This window comes from Carassius gibelio, chromosome A4 (genome assembly GCF_023724105.1).
Source record: "Carassius gibelio isolate Cgi1373 ecotype wild population from Czech Republic chromosome A4, carGib1.2-hapl.c, whole genome shotgun sequence".
Lineage (NCBI taxonomy): Eukaryota > Metazoa > Chordata > Actinopteri > Cypriniformes > Cyprinidae > Carassius > Carassius gibelio.
The window spans coordinates 17,939,266-17,958,601 of record NC_068374.1 but is presented as its reverse complement, the minus strand read 5'-3'; the positions used below and the strand labels follow the sequence as shown (position 1 = coordinate 17,958,601).

Genomic DNA, 19,336 nt, shown 5'->3' with positions numbered 1-19,336 from the left:
CAAAAAACAGTGAAAAAAACAAAAACAAAAGTGATGAAAGCAAGCACACAAAGAAATCAGTGGGGGCACACAGAGAAGGTTCTATCTTCATCTTAACCTGAGAATAACATGAATATTTTTACTAAATTTTTGTTACAAAAATGGTGGCAATTACCTTTTTCGATTTTATTTATGCAGAACATTTCACAGTTTTTTGAATAATTGTATTTATATGGCGATTTAATACAGAAAATTTAGTTTTAAACAAATATGCATTGAAGTGATTAGTGCTGTCTTTGTCTGCAGTGTGGTGTGTGTTGGAGGAGATGGCATGTTCAGCGAGATTATGCATGGCCTTGTCTCCCGTACACAGCAAGAAGCAGGTGTGGACGACAACTCTACGGAGGAGACCCTTATGCCATGTGGACTTCGCATTGGCATCATTCCTGCAGGTTGGTCTACAGTTTTGTTTCCCAATCCTGGTAATCAAGCATGTACCCAACATGTTTGGTACATGTCCTCTTCACACACCCAATTCAGTTCATCACTTTATTAACAAGCTGATGAGCTGAATCAGGTGCATCAGATAAAGGAGGCATCCAAAATGTGCAATGTTGGTGATGCTGCAGGACTGGGAATCACTTACAGTCAACAAATATTAGAGTCTACAACCAAGACAGTCCTTCAGAATGCCTTTCATTGCTTTTTTATGCACGTCACTTCCTTGGCAGTGTTCCTGTAGGCATCTGTCACCCACGGTTTCATTAAAGCATTTGTGTTTTGAGATATTTCCTAGTCATTGGAAGTTTTACACTTGTGCATGGGTACGGCTGCATAATAAAGGAGAACCGTGGGAGATGTATAGCTCTCTACCAAAACCTAGTGAGCTGCCTAAAGAGCATGTTTAGGCATCAGAGGTGCACTCACAAAATAATGGAAAGCAACATTACGTTGCCTTCAATGATACCATTTTTTGATCAAATTATATTGGGTCATTCACACAGAACAAACAGTACAAAGAGTACAGAGTACAGAGAATAGGAAAAAAATAGTAATACTTGGGCAAAGACGTTATTAATAAATGACGTAAAATGAGTAGAATAAAAAGACTGCTGTCCTGCACCGTGCACAGAATTGCTGGCTAAGCTCTTGTGAAGGGCTCACAAGAGCTCTGCCAACAATTGATAATTGATGACTGTGGCTTATCAAGTCGTGTTTTCTGATATCACTGTTTGCCATATAAACCTGACAATGTCAAACCCTTAAGAGTCCAGGTAGTTATCAGTTACATTATCAGCATGTGTAAATCTATTTATGGTCTTATCTCACGTTGTCCAGACACGCAAGGACTAGTGACAGTTTCTACGAACAGCTCATGGTCCATTATCTTGTGTCTGGATGACAACTGATCTGAACTACAAGGGAATCCCAGAAAAATCTTAGACTTCAATGTCTAATAGATGAAACCACTGACCAAAATTTTTTAACATTTTATAATATCACGTTTATTTGAAAAAGTACCATGTTAAAATGTACTAATACCATTTTAGCCGAGATGTTTTAGATGCTGACTTAATGTTTTTTACAAAAAGGTTCTAAGCTATTACCTTGCTAGTTTCAACATAATAATAATAATTATAATAAAAATACCTTAATTTAATACCGTAATACCTAAAATCTTTATTTATTTACATGATCTTTCTTGTTTGATCTTGGTCATGATCTTGGTGATCTTTTTAAAAGGGATCCTATTATGCCCCTTTTTACAAGATGTAATATCTTGTAGTGTGCCCAGGATGTTTCTTTAAAGTTTCAGCTCTAAATACCACACTTATAATTTATTATTCCATGTTGTAAATGTTTTTTATGTAAATGTCTGTAAGCTGCCAGTAGTAACTGTAGCAGAATTAATAGTATCATCAACTATTCAGTGTAATTACATAAACACTCCACAGAAAATAAAAATGTGTCCACAGAAAATAAATTTCTTACAGTTCTAGATCATTACAGCATGTCAAGTCACCTTTATTTGTGTAGTGCTTTATACATTACTGGTTGTGTAATGGGTAAAAGAGGGTAAGGTGATGAGAGAAGAGAGTGAGGCCTTTTAACTTCAATGGAGGTCACACCTCTAGGGGGTCAGTGAGCCAATGGTGACTTAAACTTTCGGAGGGAGAGTTTACGACTCTATGTCTTTGAACAAGGTATTTTGCATATGGAATTGGATTGGGTGCTGATGCAAAAACTATTAAAGATTCTTAGAACACTAATATGTTGCGTGGGTATCAACATATATTATACACTCACATTTAGATCTTCAAAATACAAATTTGTAGATACCAAAAATGGTATAAGTGAGGTTACATTAACTAGTGGTTCAATCATAAGCATGCATAAAACAGTATACAATACAAATGGCAATATACAAGAAGAGTAATAATACACACAATGACCAGGGGAATGTTCATTCATAGAAAGATTGTCTATGAATTAATGAAAAGAGACCTTTTCTGTAGGGAGCATTTGTGTTTTTCGGTGGGAATTAAGTAAGAGGCAGACTCTGTCTACAAGTTGTAAAGTTGTATCTGTTTACTGTTTTAACCAGAGGTCTGCTCTGTTCTTTTAGGGTTATTTGCATTTTAGGATAAGGGTTCATAGACTCTCATAGTTGGCTTGTTGGTTGGGTGAGGGGTGTTAGGGATTATTTGTTTAATATAATATATAATTGTGTGTCTGATTTGTCCAGGCGTTACACCTGGTATTTGTATATGGTAGTTATTACATTACATTTACATTAATTCATTTAGCAGATGCTTTTATCCAAAGCGACTTACAAATGAGGACAGTGGAAGCAATCAAAAACAACAAAAAAGAGCAATGATATATAAGTGCTATAACAAATCTCAGTTAGGTTAAACGCAGTACACGTAGCAATGGCTTTTAAATAATATAATAAATAAAAAGTTATAGAATAGAAAATAGAAAATATAACAGAATAGAAAAAGAATAGAGCAAGCTAGTGTTAGGTCTTTATTTTTATTATTGTATCATAAATGAAAAGAAAATATATAGAATACAAAAAGATTAAAACAGTAGTTACATTTTTTAGGGTCAAATAAAGATGGAAGAGATGGGTTTTAAGCCGATTCTTGAAGTGGCTAAGGACTCAGCTGCTCGGATTGAGCTGGGGAGGTCATTCCACCAGGAGGGAAAATTTAACTTAAAAAGTCCGTAAAAGTGACTTTGTGCTTCTTTGGGATGGCACAATCAAGCGACGTTCACTTGCAGAACGCAAGCTTCTAGAGGGCACATAAGTCTGAAGTAATGAATTTAGGTAAATGGGTGCAGAGCCAGCGGTAGTTTTTTAGGCAAACATCAATGCCTTGAATTAATAATTCAAAATGTTAATAATAAATGTGAGCAGTTATTGGTAGCCAGTGTAAACTGATAAACAGAGGTGTGACATATGTATATTCTTTTCAGCTCATTAAAAATTAGTCATGCTGCAGCATTCTGGATTAATTGTAAATGGTACATGGATATGTTAGTTATTACCATGTTATGTAGTACTATCACTAGGTGCGTTTACATGGACCCTTTTTGCTTCCATCGGAATGAATTCATTCTGATTGACGAATCCGAACATAGTGTTTACATGAACGCTGAATAAAATAATCGCGTTGATGTGCGCGTTTACATTTCACAAGTTTCTGATCGGATTTACTCTTTTGACATGCGCACACTGCATGAATATACAGAGTTTCCTGATGCTGTTTTAAAAACCACACGTTATATTTATCTACTTCGGGTCCTAATTAGGCGACGACCAGCACATGAACTGTTGTGCTGCTCAACTTTACTTTAGCAAAAAAAAAAAAAAAAAAAAAAGTTGAAGTCGGCCGTGTGCCGCCATCTTTTAGGAGAACTTCACTTGCGTTAGCACCCCATTGACTCCCATTCATTTTGGTGTCACTTTGACAGCGAATAACTTTACATCTGAGGCGTTTAAAGACTCCATTTGTCCATTATCTATGTTACATTATGGCCCCGTAGAAACAGTTTTTGTAAAAATAGGCTAACGATTGCGTCATAACCACTCAACTCTCTTTCGCACAGTAGAGAAATTACCGTACAGACAGGAGGAGAAGCTCGCAGGAAATTAACTTAATATGGCGTACTGGCGTTACATTTTAAAATACTATACAAAATAATGAATCAGAATACTTACTCCTGCTCACTCACGACAAAGAACTCCCTGCTCAAGCTCGCCGTCTCTGCAAGATTAACAATGGCAGTTTGCACGCACAACTACTAGAAGATTTACATCTGTCAGACAGGTTGCTGACGTCGTCAAGCTTCGTTTGAGTCTGCGCGTCAGAAACGGAAGTGCTAAAAAACGCTAAAACTGGGCTTCACTTGTCTCAATTGAGTTCCAATGGGGTCGCTGTGTCCATTTCTTTTACTGTCTATGGGAGAAGCTCGCAGGCAATTAACTTAATATGGCGTACTGGCGTTACATTTTAAAATACTATACAAAATAATGAATCAGAATACTTACTCCTGCTCACTCACGCCAAAGAACTCCCCGCTCAAGCTCGCCGTCTCTGCAAGATTAACAATGGCAGTTTGCACGCACAGCTACTAGTAGATCTACATCTGTCAGACAGGTTGCTGACGTCGTCAAGCTTAGTTTGAGTCTGTGCGTCAGAAACGGAAGTGCTAAAAAACGCTAAAAATGGGCTTCACTTGTCTCAATTGAGTTCCAATGGGGTCGCTGTGTCCATTTCTTTTACTGTCTATGTTGTAAATCCGATCAAGTGTTTACATGACCTCTCGCTCTAATTACAAAAGGGATAAATCACCCCTTACAATCCAATCGAACTTTTAGTCGGATCGAGCCAATTTAATCCGAATGACGTGTACAGTACAGTAACGGCAACATGCTGTTTATTGCTCTTTAAATGGTTTTATCATGATCTATACAATTTGAACATGAACTATAAGCTTTTTTTTTCACCTTTCTAGAAACAATAAAGGAATCATAAAATAATCTGTCTGGCACGTTTTGCAGATTGCAGGCAGTGTGTTTTTAAACCTTTGACCTCATGCTTTTATATAAGCTTTTTGAGGAAGAGGAATTAGATTACCAGACAGCATATAAGAGACCGAAAGAGGGCTGAACTCATCTGAAATTGTATCTCTCTATATAACAGTGCCCTGAAATGCCTCAGCAACAATTTTTTCAAGATCAAAAAAAAAAAAACTTTCTTATTCTCACAGGGTCTGAATAGACTAAAATCTCCATTGGCTTGTGATGTTTGGTTAGTGTTCACAATTGAAGGTTAGATTGCAGCTGCCCCCGTCTGCCAGCAAAATTGAAAATGAAAGTGTGATTTTCATACGTTAACCTTCAGACTGAATTATGAGAGATGGATTTAGGTCATTTCTGAACCCCTGACCCATGAAATGTGTTTTTGAAACAGGTTCGACTGACTGTATATGCTACGCAACGGTTGGCTCAAATGATCCTGTCACCTCAGCACTGCACATCGTTGTGGGTAAGTGGTCATCTCCGTATCTCCGCAGTATGATATACATACCTAGCTATGTTTGCATATTTAGGCAAATAAATCTTTAGTATTTTAAAGCTAGGACTGAGCTCTATGACAGAATGTGTCATGCAAGGTTAGAAATGTGTCAGCTAGTAGAGATTCTGGTATTATTTTCTGAAGTGAGCAACTTCACAAAATCATTTTTTTTATTTTTTTATTTAAGCATGTTGTTTCTTGTCTTTGAAACTGAGAAAAAGATATGTTAATAGTGACTCTTATTTATATTATTTTTCGTAAATATGTTGTAAAAATAATTCAATTATTCTACAGTACTATTCTGCCTGTGTAAATAGCACATATGACATAATATAAATCCAAATATGTTAGTATTTTATTTATTTATTTATTTATTTTAGTAAAGGCATTTATAATGTAACAATAGTTACAATATACAACACAGTATTTTATTTATTTTTTTAATCACTGTAACTTACAGCTTTGACTGACGTATTGCATGAATAAAGCATTACACCAAAATGGAAAATGTTTTCACAGATGTTTTCACAGATACATGATTTCACAGATGCTCTGTTCTTAGATATGGCATCCTAGCACAAGATCTTGATGTTATCAGCCTGTGTTTTTTTGTTGTTGTTTTTTTTAAATCCATCCTGGCTCTTTCTGCAGGTGATTCTCAGCCAATGGATGTCTGCTCAGTGCACAATGAAGACCACTTCCTGCGTTACTCTGTGTCACTATTGGGTTACGGGTTCTACGGAGATGTGCTGACAGACAGTGAGAGGAAGCGCTGGATGGGTCCGGCCCGTTACGATATCTCAGGTACACAGGAAAATATATCAAGATTGAAATAAGTGATTTTTTAAATGTCTTTCTGCAGGTTTGAATATAAGTTATTGTATTTTATGATTTATTTTTGTATTTTTCATTTTCAGGTGTTAAAACGTTTCTGTCACATCGCTACTATGAGGGAACAGTGTCTTTTTTACCTGCTGAAGGGAACTCAGGAACTCCCAGAGACAAAATGCTGTGCCGATCTGGGTAACTGCTCTTCTGTGTCTTTTGTATAATCATGATTTTGATCACAGTCATTCTCAAACCTATTCACGGTATATTTAAGATGTAAATACATATAAATCACAATGTAATTTATATAAAAAAAAAAATATATATATATATATATATATATATATATATATATATATATATATATATATATATATATATATATATATATATTTTACCTTTGCATATATAACCTTACAAGATTTTATTTTTTTACATGTTTCTGTCTTGCAGGTGTAGTATCTGTCAGCAATCGTCTTCTGATGAACTGGTCAGCAAAAATGAAGACAGCGTTTCTGATGCTGGTAAAGAGCTTTTTGGATACTCTGGTGTTAAACTGAGCTCGGCATTGACAGAAAGTCTCATATCTGCCCTGTGGTAAATGCGCCCACCCTCAGGACAGGCCAACAAAGTGCATTTCTAGCCATGATTTGCAATGCTCCCATCTGTCAGCTCGACTGGCACGCTGTTTGTGAACATTAGGCCAAATGGTTCAAGCTGCCGCCTGACTGATCATTTAGAGAGTACACACACACACACACACAGCATATTATCTCTGCCTCTCAGCTCCCTCAGAACAACTGGCACCTCCGTTACCCAGCATTCTGTGTGTTTACCCTGAGCACTGATAAGTGCTGTTTACAGAGACACACTCCCTGCCCTTACAATCCCAAATTGGCATTTGTGCATGATGATTTCCTGAATGCTTTTAGACTGCACGACGAATAGAGTCTTGTGGGAAGAATAAGGGGAAGAATGATGTAAACAGGAGAGGGAGTCGAGGGCCCTTCATCATTTAGCGAGCGCCAAAGCTATACATGCCTTGAGATTTACTGTCACCTGACTTATTTATTTATTTATTTATTTATTTATTTATTTATATATATATATATATTAAAAAAGATATAGCTACACTCTAAAAACTGATTTTTCAAGTTGTAAATAAAATTAATCTTGCAAGGTTTACAAAAAAAGTATTATTCCAGCATTTAGTTTTGACTCTACTTCAAAATGTTGTTAAACTCAGTGTTACTTGCCATTTCTGTGTAATTATTTGTGAAATTTACTTGCAATTTCTGAGTCAAAATAGTTTCAAGGTAAATCCTATGATTTTTTTTTTTGCATTTTTTAATGTAGTGCAAAACTGATTGCTAATTTTAAGTCAAGTCATTTCTTTATATAGCACTTCATTGTTATTGTTATAATTGTTCAATGATAGTTCAGAGAGCAATTCTGCTATAAGGCAGCTATAAGAAAGAAAAAAAACAACAGTGTCACACAGAGGTCAGTTCAGTGTTGATTCAGTTCCATTCAAGAATATCAATTATGAAATGAGTTCAGTTCAGCTCTGTAGAAAACATTTCATCATCCAGCTCAGTTCAGTTCAGTCCTCATCCAGTCCTGCCAGTACAGTTGATTCATTAATATTGCTGGATGTTAGATGCCCCCTAATAAGCAAGCCAGAGGTGACAGTGCCAGGGAACCCAAACTCCATCAGTGACAAAAAAAAAACCTTGGGAGAAACCAACAGAGGGTTTTGATGTGTTCAGGTGGAAGCCTACTGTAGCCCATACACACATCCGGCACATCCGGAACGTAACTGTCAATTTAGTTACCACCCCTTTTTAGGGAAAAATAAACTAGTTTTCTCATAGTCTTCCACACATTAGTGGCAAAAAGCAACGTCCTTTCACAGCCGGCAGCGTGAATAACTTAAGAAATTCCCTTTTTATTTAGAATATGGGGGCACTTTTTCTGTCCAGCCATACAACTAGTCTGGTTTCAATTAGCATTGTACGTTATTCATGATATTTCCATAACAGCAAGATATTGATGATGATGGCAGGTAGCTATGAATTTCAAATTTGGGGTTTTACAAACATTATTGGTGCACCCAACCACACAACAACTCTTTGGCATGTTGTAAAGTTAGTCCACGTCCACATCCTCAATCCAATACTGTATGGCGGTTTGTTTTCCCCTAAAAGTGGGCGTGAATCTGACGAATCGTTCTATGACGCTGCGCTGGTATCCACAATGCTTCAAAAAACAACAACAGAAAAAAAACCTTGCCGATGCATGTATCAGAGTCTGTGAAAAGGGTTTATAGACTTCACTGTGCAAAGCTATACTAGTAGTCACATGATGTTGTATTTCAGAGTGTCAGGATACATGGACGGTCATCAGAGGAAAGTTCTTGGCCATCAATGCAGCCAGCATGAGTTGTGCATGTCCTCGTAGTCCTAAAGGTCTGTCGCCATCAGCGCACTTAGCAGATGGAAGTACTGACCTCATCCTCGTCAGGAGGTGCTCCAGACTCAACTTCCTGCGCCACCTGCTGCGCCACACCAATAAGAAAGACCAGGTTCTTGCTTTTATCTCAACAGAAAATATCAGTAGATTTAACATCTGTGTGTGTGTGTGTGTGTGTGTGTGTGTGTGTGTGTGTGTATATATATATATATATATATATATATATATATATATATATATATATATATATATATATATATATATATATATATATATATATATATAATATTTTTATTTTATTTATTTTTTATGAAAGGGATGAAGCAAATCCATTCGTGTTTCATCAAAGCCTCTGAAAAAAGCAACACTCTCTTAAGCAGCACACTTCAAAAAGCATCCCTGCAGTCCACCAAATGCCTACTATATAATTTATAATAGTATACATTTTAAATAATATGTATATTTAATTAACTGTAAGTTATTTTTATTTATTTATTTTTTCTTGGAAAAAGAGAAGATAATTTTGTTCTTTGAAGTTCTTAGGTAACAGCAGGGTTTCATAGAGAACCTTGAAAGTCATGGCAATTTGTTGTTACATATTATGCTTAACTCCTAAAATTCACACAGCTAGAAATGGGAAGATTGTCTTTAACAATCTTTATCCAGTAATCACAAATAAATGGAAATTCATTAGCATTGGAATCTTGTAAAAGTTGCCCTTAATAAAATTACCCAGCCAGTTCATTTCTTATCAAAATATAGTTCTTGGCCTATTTTGTACATATGCAATAAACAGATCCCAAATGTACCATGAGATTATGAATTGAAAAAAATTCAGGTCTCTTATCCTCACTGTAGCTTTATTTATATTATGAAAAATACAGAAAAAACTGTAATATTGTGAAATAGCATTATAATTTATAACTATATATAATTTTCTATTATTTTCTATTGTAATATAATTTAGTTATATATTATAGCAATAACAAAGCTGAATTTTCAGCAGCCAGTGCTCCAGTCTTTGTGTCACATGATCCTTTCCAGCCTTTGTGTCACATGAAACTTTAGAAATCATTTTAATATGCGGATTGGCATTTAATGATATTTGGCATGGTATTCATTAACCCTCTGGAGTCTAAGGGTATTTTTGGGGCCTGGAGAAGTTTTGTCATGCCCTGATATTTGTGCTTTTTTCAGTTTCTTATAAATATCTAAATGGGTAAAGTCTAATATCACTGTAATCAGCACAAACTGGGCTATAATAATATGTGAAAGGCATGCATGTACATGATTGTATTTTTGAGAAAAAAAATGTTATGCATGGTTCGTGAAAAACTAAAAATGTTAAGTCACTTGAATAAGGCAATAAAACACATACATAAAAATGGTTGCCGGAAAAGTTGAGAACTGGAGCTTGTAGCCTAGAATTTTTCTTTCTAAATTATGTGAAAATCATCTTGTTTACTCATTCACAGAAAACAATATATTGATTTAAATTTTCTAAAACACTTTTTGTTGGTAAAAGTCATATGCGAGTAGGCGTCAACTACCATGAATATCATTGTGATTTACACCTGAGAAGACAAAGGCCTGCATAATGAGCTGCATAATGAGCCTCTCATTCAACTGTGCCACTGAGGGAGGACTTACAAGAAAGAATGTGAGAACAAAATAAATGTATATAATTTTATGTTTGTAGTTTATTAAGAATATATTTAATTATCCCACAACATAATTTAATATCCACTTGGGGGAGCAGTTAAACAGTTTATTAGGGACAATCAAAGCTTACTTTCAAACACATTTTTTGGCATCCTTACTCCAGTCACACAATCCTTCAGAAATCCTTTTAACAATCTTATTTTCTACCAAATAAACCCCATTTATTATTATCATTATTATTATTATTATTAATGTTGAAAAGAGCTGAGAATATTTTTCAGGTTTTTAGGGGGAATAAATCGAAAGAACTGCATTGTTTTTACATTTGTTAGAGTTATCTCTATTTGTCACATTTATATTATTTACATCAAGCTTTTGAATGGTATAGTATTGTATATTGTTATTTAAACTTAATAATGTTTCACTTGATTATACATTTAGTCAGGAATTATAGTTTGGAAAAAGTATTTGGAAAAAGTCTGACTAGTAAAATGTTTACACTTTATGTGAAAACTAGTACAAATAAATAAAAAGAGACTTACTCATGTTTATGATCCCTGTTGAATAAAGTGCTTCATTCTTTTTTCTGAGGAAATCCATTTCTCAAATCCTCAACCACATCACATCTTTTTGGGGTGAATTATGTCTTATTCCTCTCATCGCGAAGCAAACAGTAAAATAAAATAAAAACTCGAAGAACAGTCTGGCTGCTTTTTCTTCTGTGTGGGCGTATTCAAGCCGCGCGCTTCAGTTTGAATCTGAATAGCGCGTTCAGCGCGGGGGCGTGGTCACATTAGATATAATGAGCGGAGATATGAAAAATAGACATCGCGTTGTTTTCATATGGATTACTTTATCTCAGAATATTTGTTTTCGGCAGCACTTGTTTAGTTTAAAAGTAGACATTTTAGGCTTTCTATAGATATCTCTCTCATGTCTCTTCGTTGAGTATTCACGGAGTTACAGTTCATTTTAATGACGTGTTTGTACATGACGATCAGCGGAGACAAAGACTGCAGACAGCGCACTTTGTTTGTTATCTTTAATTTATAAGTGCACAAAGGTTCTTTGTTATTATGTCTGTATCCAAAAAAAACTAGACCCTTTACAGATTCGATTGATGTATTGCTCTTATCTGTACGATTAAAACTGAGAGTGTAATTTAAGTTCTTTTCGGGGTTATCAGGAGAAAATGACTCAAAACGCATATATGCGTTAATCGACTCGAAAGGGTTAAGCATTACTTTGGTCCCCTTTCTTTCCACAGTTTGATCACTCTTTTGTGGAGGTGTACCGGGTCAAGCAGTTCCGATTCACCCCCAGATACCAGGAGTGTGATTCCGAAGTGGACCTGAGAGAGAGCGGAGCAACAGGCAAGCAGTTTCTTAGTCAGATCTGCAAGGAGCACAGAGCCTGTGGCTGCATGCCTTCCCAGAGCAACTGGAACTGTGATGGAGAGATCCTTCCACACACTGCCATTCAAGTCCGGTAGGTGTTCCTGTCCAGATACGCCATCTAGCTACAGGTAGTGGCACTACTAGTGTAACTGCAGTGTTCAGTAGCTTTACAGTAGCGACACTACTATTAAAACAGTGTAGATTTTCCTGTAGCTAACTACTATTTCTAACGTGTAACGATGTTGCATGACCAGGTGCTACATTCTGTTTTGCATTCTGACGAGTCACAAGCCTGTAATGCATTGAAGCAGCACACGCAGTGTCTTTGTTCTGACTAGATAACTTAATTTGATCATTACCGTCATCTGTTGTGATATCACGCATCGCGCGGCTTTGCAGTCTTTCCACTGACAAGAGATCATCTGATGATATTGCAAACGATGTACAGGAGTGGATATTTCACATAAATCAGCTGTAATGTATGCAAAACAAAGATTAAAATGTGGTCTACTAGGCTTGCTGCGATAGATGGTGCTGAAAGTGATACCTTTGTTAAGCCACAACACCGGTTACGTCACTTGCCCACCCTGTCACTGACCCCCACCGTCGTTTAGATTTTTTTTATAGTAATAAAAATAATTTAGTTCAGTAAAAGAACAGACAATTGTGCCGAATGACAGTTGCATCACAAATCAAATTTTCTTTATCCATTGAGGACAGTGAGTCGAGCTGATGGACAAGAAGAGTGGGGTGAGATAAAGGAACGGATGATTTAGTTTCTAAACAAAATGCAAAATATTTATGGCAATATGGCAATATTTTGCATTTTGAAAAACCTGTTGACTTTTGCCGTTTATCTAAGGTGATTTTGGAAGTTTTTTTAAACATTTGTTTATTTAATTGGTTCCACAGTGTTTATTTATTTTTAATTTATTTGTTTATGTATAATTCATTAATTTATTTTGCATACATCTTTATACATGTTTACTTATTTCCAGTTTTGTATAACTATTTAAACTTAATGTAAATTATTTGTCATTTTGTATTAGGCATAGCTTGCCTTATAGCATGGTGTATGTTTATTCATTTTGTTAATAAAAGTTCTATGCTTTTTATATAGGCAAAATTTAGTTTGACGTTGTAATTTGTTGTTGCATTCAAGCAATTGACACCAAATTTCCGCTAATTCCTGAAAGTAAAATGCGCACATCGCTTTTAAGCTATTTAAAAGTGAAGGAAAGCGAGGAAAAGAGGGAAATTTCTAACGACTGTAAAAAGAACAATTGCTTTATGCCGAATTGCCCCTATTTGAAAGTGAAAGTAAAATGCGCACGCCACTTTTACAAGTTATTTAAAAGCGAAGGAAAGCGAGGAAAAGAGGGAATGCCCCCGCCCCCACAATGATACTGGAATATTTCCTCACTGTCCTAACCCTATGGTCTACGTCGATGACTTAAAGCACATAGAGGAGGTTAATAAGTCTTTTTAAACTGATAAATTTTTCTTCTTTATTGCACTCTAGTTCAAATGTCTATTTTACAATGATGAACAGTCATAATAAAATCTGTGCCCCACAGTTTTGTAATGAACATTAATTGAACAGAAAATAAAATCGCGCTATAGTAGTGTGCTTATCAATTAGTAAAGGATTGTTGCGGTGGGATTCAAGCAAAGGGCAGTGTTTACGCGTGCAACTGAAGATTGACATCTCCATTCACATGCAGTAAATACCACATAAACTTTGAGTTTAACCTGCTTATTTTATGACTCCTCCGTATCCAGTTTAAGTCCCATACATTTTATCCTTGCATTGATGTTTCGTAAGTAGCAATTGTTGCACTTTGACAGTCAGTTTAAGATAAGATAACTATAAAACTATACAGTAGCTTAATTTATTATTGTGTATTGAATAGTTTACAAAATCAAATGATTGGGATGCTTATTTTTTGTCATTAAAATGGCTTGGAAAAGCAACCTGAATTTGCCCTTACTTGCATTACAGTATGTTGGTTTAAACCCAAAATTTTGAACTTTATTATATTTTACTTATAACTTCATTATAATTCTTCATTAATAATTACTTAGTAATTTGTAATGTTAATTGTAAAATAATTAAAAACCAATATATATATATATATATATATATATATATATATATATATATATATATATATATATATATATATATATATATATATATATATAATAAAATGGAAGTAGTTTTAATGTAGCTAGCTACTTTTTCAGAAGCTGTAGCTGATCAAACTACAGTTTCAGAGAAGCTTCCCCAACACTGGATACTTCACTTGAGTGATAACACGCCCACTCTATTAAATTATGAAAAATTATGAATTTAAAAGATGCACGCAGTTTCGAAAAGGAAAGAGTGTGCCATTATATTCTAATTACTTAGAGAATATCATCATTGTCATTGTAATTAAAGGGTGTGGACATCACTGCCACTCACACTCAGACATATATCTAAGAGATGTCACTGTCTCTTTTAGACCTGAAGACACTTGTCATCTTCAGAAATTTCTTCACTAAAGTGTTTGTCGATTAGTGGAAGCTGTAGTTAAAATGTTAAGGTCTTTTGAGCACCAGATTGTATCATCTCAGCACTAGCATACTAAACAGGGTAAACAATTGGACGTTTGTGGTCTGAGCCTGTGGAAAAGATGTTATTGAAATTAAAAAACTCCCTCCATTGTGCCTGCAGAGGAGTTGTTCTCCTCCCTGATACGCCTAACGGCTCACCCGAAAAGATCATTTCCTTCATGACCCATTGTTCTGTGTCAACAGTGCGTAGCAATGAAATGCTGCTAATTTAATGGCCCTCTCACTCCTAAAAGCTCACCTCCTTTAATTAAAATAGAAGTCCATTCATTTATTCCATTTTCAGCTTCAGTAATTGTTTCTCGAATGAGTAAGCAAATAACCTGTTGAGATAACTGATGATGATACAACGGCCGAAAAAGCCAATAGCCTGGCACTAAACACCCCTCCAGAGTATTGAGTGAAATTAGGGAACATTAAAGAGCCCCGAACCTCCTAAGAGCGCATGCATTTAACTACAAAACTTTTTATTCAACACGACATAGCATGTATTGCTTATCAGCACTTGCTTGTACTTTGTTTTAGTCTAGGACACAACATATTAGTGGTGTTTGCTAAGGCAAGTATCTATATTACTGTTCCACATAGTTTGGGTTAGGAATTTGAGCAAACCATTACATATTACAGTTATATTGTTTAAATTTGAAATAAATTTAGATTACTTTTTAGCTGAGCCACAATAAAGGAAAAACATGCCTCTACCTGCATTTTTTGCAACCCATACATACAATTCCCTGCAGTTTCCAGTTAATATGAACACCAGTGGCAGTATCACATCAACAACCTTTGTCCCTCTTACACAAATTATGATTACAGTGGCAGATTAGCGATTGAAGAAGACTTTTTTTTGTCCTGAAAATCCTTGCACTATACTATGTAATACAACACATAGTTAACTTGCATGATACAGCATTGCACTTGTGATGTGGAGTGCTCCAGTACGAGTTCCATGAAACACTAGTCACAGTAAAAGAGCTGAAATAGTTGTAGATGCAAGCCAAAACGGCATGGTTGCTTCAGCAAATGAGATTTATCTCGTGCTTGCTTTTGCTAAGACTGTAGTTTTAGGGTAGAGTTGAGTACAGATGGTAAGTTATTTTCAAACACATTATCCATTTACCGTATTTTTCGGACTATAAGTCGCTCCTAAGTATAAGTCGCATCAGTCCAAAAATACGTCATGATGAGGAAAAAAACATATATAAGTCTCACTGGACTATAAGTCGCATTTATTTAGAACCAAGAGAAAACATTACCGTCTCCAGCTGCCAGAGGGCGCTCTGTGTCTTCAGTGTAGACTACAGGAGCACTGAGCAGCATAGAGCGCCCTCTCTCGGCTGTAGACGGTAATGTTTTCTCTCGGTTCATTTCTATTGGTTCATGTCAAATTAATTTTTATAAATAAGTCACACCTGACTATAAGTCGCAGGACCAGCCAAACTATGAAAAAAAGTGCAACTTATAGTCCGGAAAATACGGTAATTTCGGAACTGCCACAATGCATACAACACAAGCAACGTAATAAAACACCACCAGATTCATGTTATCCACCTCTAGACATTTTTCACTTTGAAAGTGACAAAAAATATATATATATATAAACAAAGCAACGTATTATATTTTTGCAGAAAAGTCACCACTGGCGAGTTTTTCCAGTAAGCCTGGATTGGTTTTTATCATGCTGTTCATTCCAGTGAAGTGGATGCATTTTGTATGATTTTTCTTTCTTTCTCTGTCTTAGGGTCCACAACCAATTGATCAAGCTGTTTGCGAGAGGCATTGAAGAGCAGCCGGTGTTTGAGGACCCGTTTGCTCACTGTGCAATATAGATCCCCACTCCACTTAAGAAACCTCTAGCTGGATCATGAAGAATTGAGATTCTCTGAATGGAAGCGTCACCTTCAGCTCAGCACAATATCATGCCGTTTCTTATGCTGTTTTACCCAGATAATCCTCATGAAGATGCTTTGGAAACCCACTGAGCTGGAATCAACAGCATTTTCACAGCATTTAAACAGGCTGTATTAGTTTTGTGTAAGATAGGATTAGCTGTTTAAGCTAGCCGTTAGTATTGCCGTTTTTTCATTTCAACCCTTGAAGACCTTGAAGTTACTGGTGATATCTCATGTTGTATGCGACGGCTTCCAGTTGTCAAGCATTTGTCTTCCACCATGATCAAGCTGGTCTTGAGAGTAGCGGAAATTGAATCCCAAAGTCAAATTCCTGGAACTGTGAGAGCTCTGGTATGTTTATAAAAACATTCTTCTTGGTTGCACCAAAACACTGTTTTTTCTAGACTTTTCTAGAGGTGGTCAGCTGAAGTTACTGGTATACCAAAAAAGGTTTATGGTTTATGTTGAACGCTTTGTTGGTCATTCAAAAATAATAGTTCTGTTATCATTTTATTAAAAAAAAAAAAAAAGAGTTAGATTCTACTGTCAAACATAGAAGATATTTTAAATATGCCACTGATCTCCATAGTCATTTCATCAACTGTATTAAAGTTAGCATGAAGTAATATGTCAAATAGACAGTGAAGCCTACATTAAATCAAATTTACACATGATCAGAACATCATGTGATCACTTTAAAGGAGTCATATACGGTTATTATCCAAATGGCACATCCGATCATTATAGATCCGGTTTCCCCAAAAAAAAAAACACACCCCTTGACCAATTCCAATGTATCATTTTCCTCTCTTACCACAGTTGGTTTTGTTTTCCAGACATTTCACACATCAAAATGTAGCATTAGTGAGCTAGATTACAAGCTTTGACAGCTACACAATGTCACTGCAGGGTAAGTGTATGTAAGGCTGTTCATGAGACCGAATGTAAATGTAAATATTGTAGCGCTCTTCTCTGCGTTGTCTTACTTGGTGGCACCTCCTGAGAATATTTCCTCCCTTTATAATGAATTTTGTGTTTTCTGTTTCCTATGCCGATGTCTTATTTCTTCTGAAAGATCTTATTGTTCCTGCGGTATCAAGTTTTTGATAGACAGAGAAATTGCTTTTTGCTGTTATGCATGTCAGCGTCTTTAATATGCAATTTTTTAAGTGTTTCCTTGAGCTGTACCAGTGATTGAGAGCAAGGATTTCCCTTGATGCATCTGTAGAGGCGACAAAACTTCTGTAGCGAGAATATTGTTCACTTCCTTCATAGACTGAAAGAATGTATGGAAGCTGATTTCTGCCACATAAGAAAAAAAAATGCTTTGGTAAATTATAATTATGACATACGTCATATTGATCAATTAGGTCATAATTAGGAAATATATGTTAAAAAATGCTAATAAAATAAAATTCAAAATTATATAAAAGGTCATAATTGAAAACTGAAATAAAAATAAATTAAAGCTAAATAGAAATAATAAAACAATACTGATTAAAATTGACAAAACCTTTTTATATTAAAATAAAAATGACTAAAACTTAAATCTTTTTTTCTACTTTATCATAATTTATTATTAATTATAATCTCATAATTCACTTAGTATCTCATAATTTTGACTTTTGTCATAATTTGTCATAGGCTTAGAATTTAGATTTTCCAAAGGTTATGGGTTTTTTTTTTGTTTGTTTTTTTTTTTTTTGTGTGGTGGAAATCAGCTTCACACTATTGTTGTGTGTGTGTGAATCTCAGGAAGAAATTCCCAAGTAACATTTCACCCTGAAATAAAGACGATTTAGAAATAATATTTTTCAAACCGACAATGGAAACTTTTTTGAAATGTCATTGTATTGTGTATTTTTGCACTGCATTGTGGCATTATTTTCATGACTTATTAGCATATATTCTTTTAATCATTGTGCTAAAATATGACTAGGATATTTCTTGACAGTTTTGAGGGGAATCACCCATTTATACTAAGGACAATGGAAATGGTATCCTCAGATGCGACCAGGCAATTCAGATGTCTCAAGAACCTCTGTCGTTTACGAATTATGAACTGTGGCTTGCTGTTTGTCTGTGTAATAGTATTTGTGTTTTGTGTAATATTAGTCTAATGTCAAAACTTTTGCATTTGACACCTATTCTACTGTTCTTGGTAGCCACTTCAGACCTACTTAAACCTAGTACATGCTGTGTACGCACATGATGTGCCACCACCTTACCCTACTGATCCAAAGATAATATTCATAACCCATTTTAATTACTTGAATGTGGCCATAGTTTTTGGTTTGCATCACCTTTGGGCTGCCCTGGTGGCAGTTGTTTATTTACGGCTCATGACAGATGTCTGTGTAATGAACTACAATGGTTGTCCAGTACTGTTTCTATGTTTTCAGTTAAAAGTTAAACTGAGTTCACTTAGTAGGGTGTCACCTTATGCATTCAAGCACTTGTTAAGACTCAGTAATGACTGATAATCAAGTCATCTTGCTGGACCCAAGATGACTTGTAAGACCTGATGTTTATTGTTATGTGTTGAATGAAAAGCAAAGAAAATCCATAAATAAAGTTCATTGAACAACTCTTTGTGTTCTGTGTGGTCAGTTTTGGCATATTAAGTATGGATCTAAGCGTGAAAATCACAAAAACTATCATGACCATTGCCAAAATCATATTTAACTGCAAAATATAACTAGATTAATGAAAACTATTGGGGAAGCATAGACTATTTTTATGACAATTAAGTATAAATTCTTATTACCACACTTCTCATTGCACATTTGTTATGTAGTTGCAGTAACATTTGTATCTCCAATTTAAGGAGGACCGGGACAATACATGGAAAATAACAGAATTGCCTGGAAGATAGAACTATAGAAATTAGGTAATTTTAATC

The 19,336-nt window shown here is 35.3% G+C and overlaps 1 protein-coding gene across 1 annotated transcript in view; it reads left to right on the top strand.

The window, feature by feature from the left end:
- Window positions 1-19,022, top strand: part of LOC127972266 (ceramide kinase) — a 29,266-nt gene extending 10,244 nt beyond the window's left edge. Inside the window, exons 6-13 of the mRNA XM_052575657.1 lie at window positions 286-431; window positions 5,463-5,537; window positions 6,219-6,371; window positions 6,485-6,590; window positions 6,849-6,919; window positions 8,774-8,979; window positions 11,797-12,017; window positions 16,284-19,022. Of these exons, the coding sequence (XP_052431617.1) occupies window positions 286-431; window positions 5,463-5,537; window positions 6,219-6,371; window positions 6,485-6,590; window positions 6,849-6,919; window positions 8,774-8,979; window positions 11,797-12,017; window positions 16,284-16,371 (1,066 nt within the window). The 3' untranslated portion in view covers window positions 16,372-19,022. The remainder of the gene's footprint in view (window positions 1-285; window positions 432-5,462; window positions 5,538-6,218; window positions 6,372-6,484; window positions 6,591-6,848; window positions 6,920-8,773; window positions 8,980-11,796; window positions 12,018-16,283) is intronic.
- The last annotated feature ends 314 nt before the right edge of the window (window positions 19,023-19,336 follow it).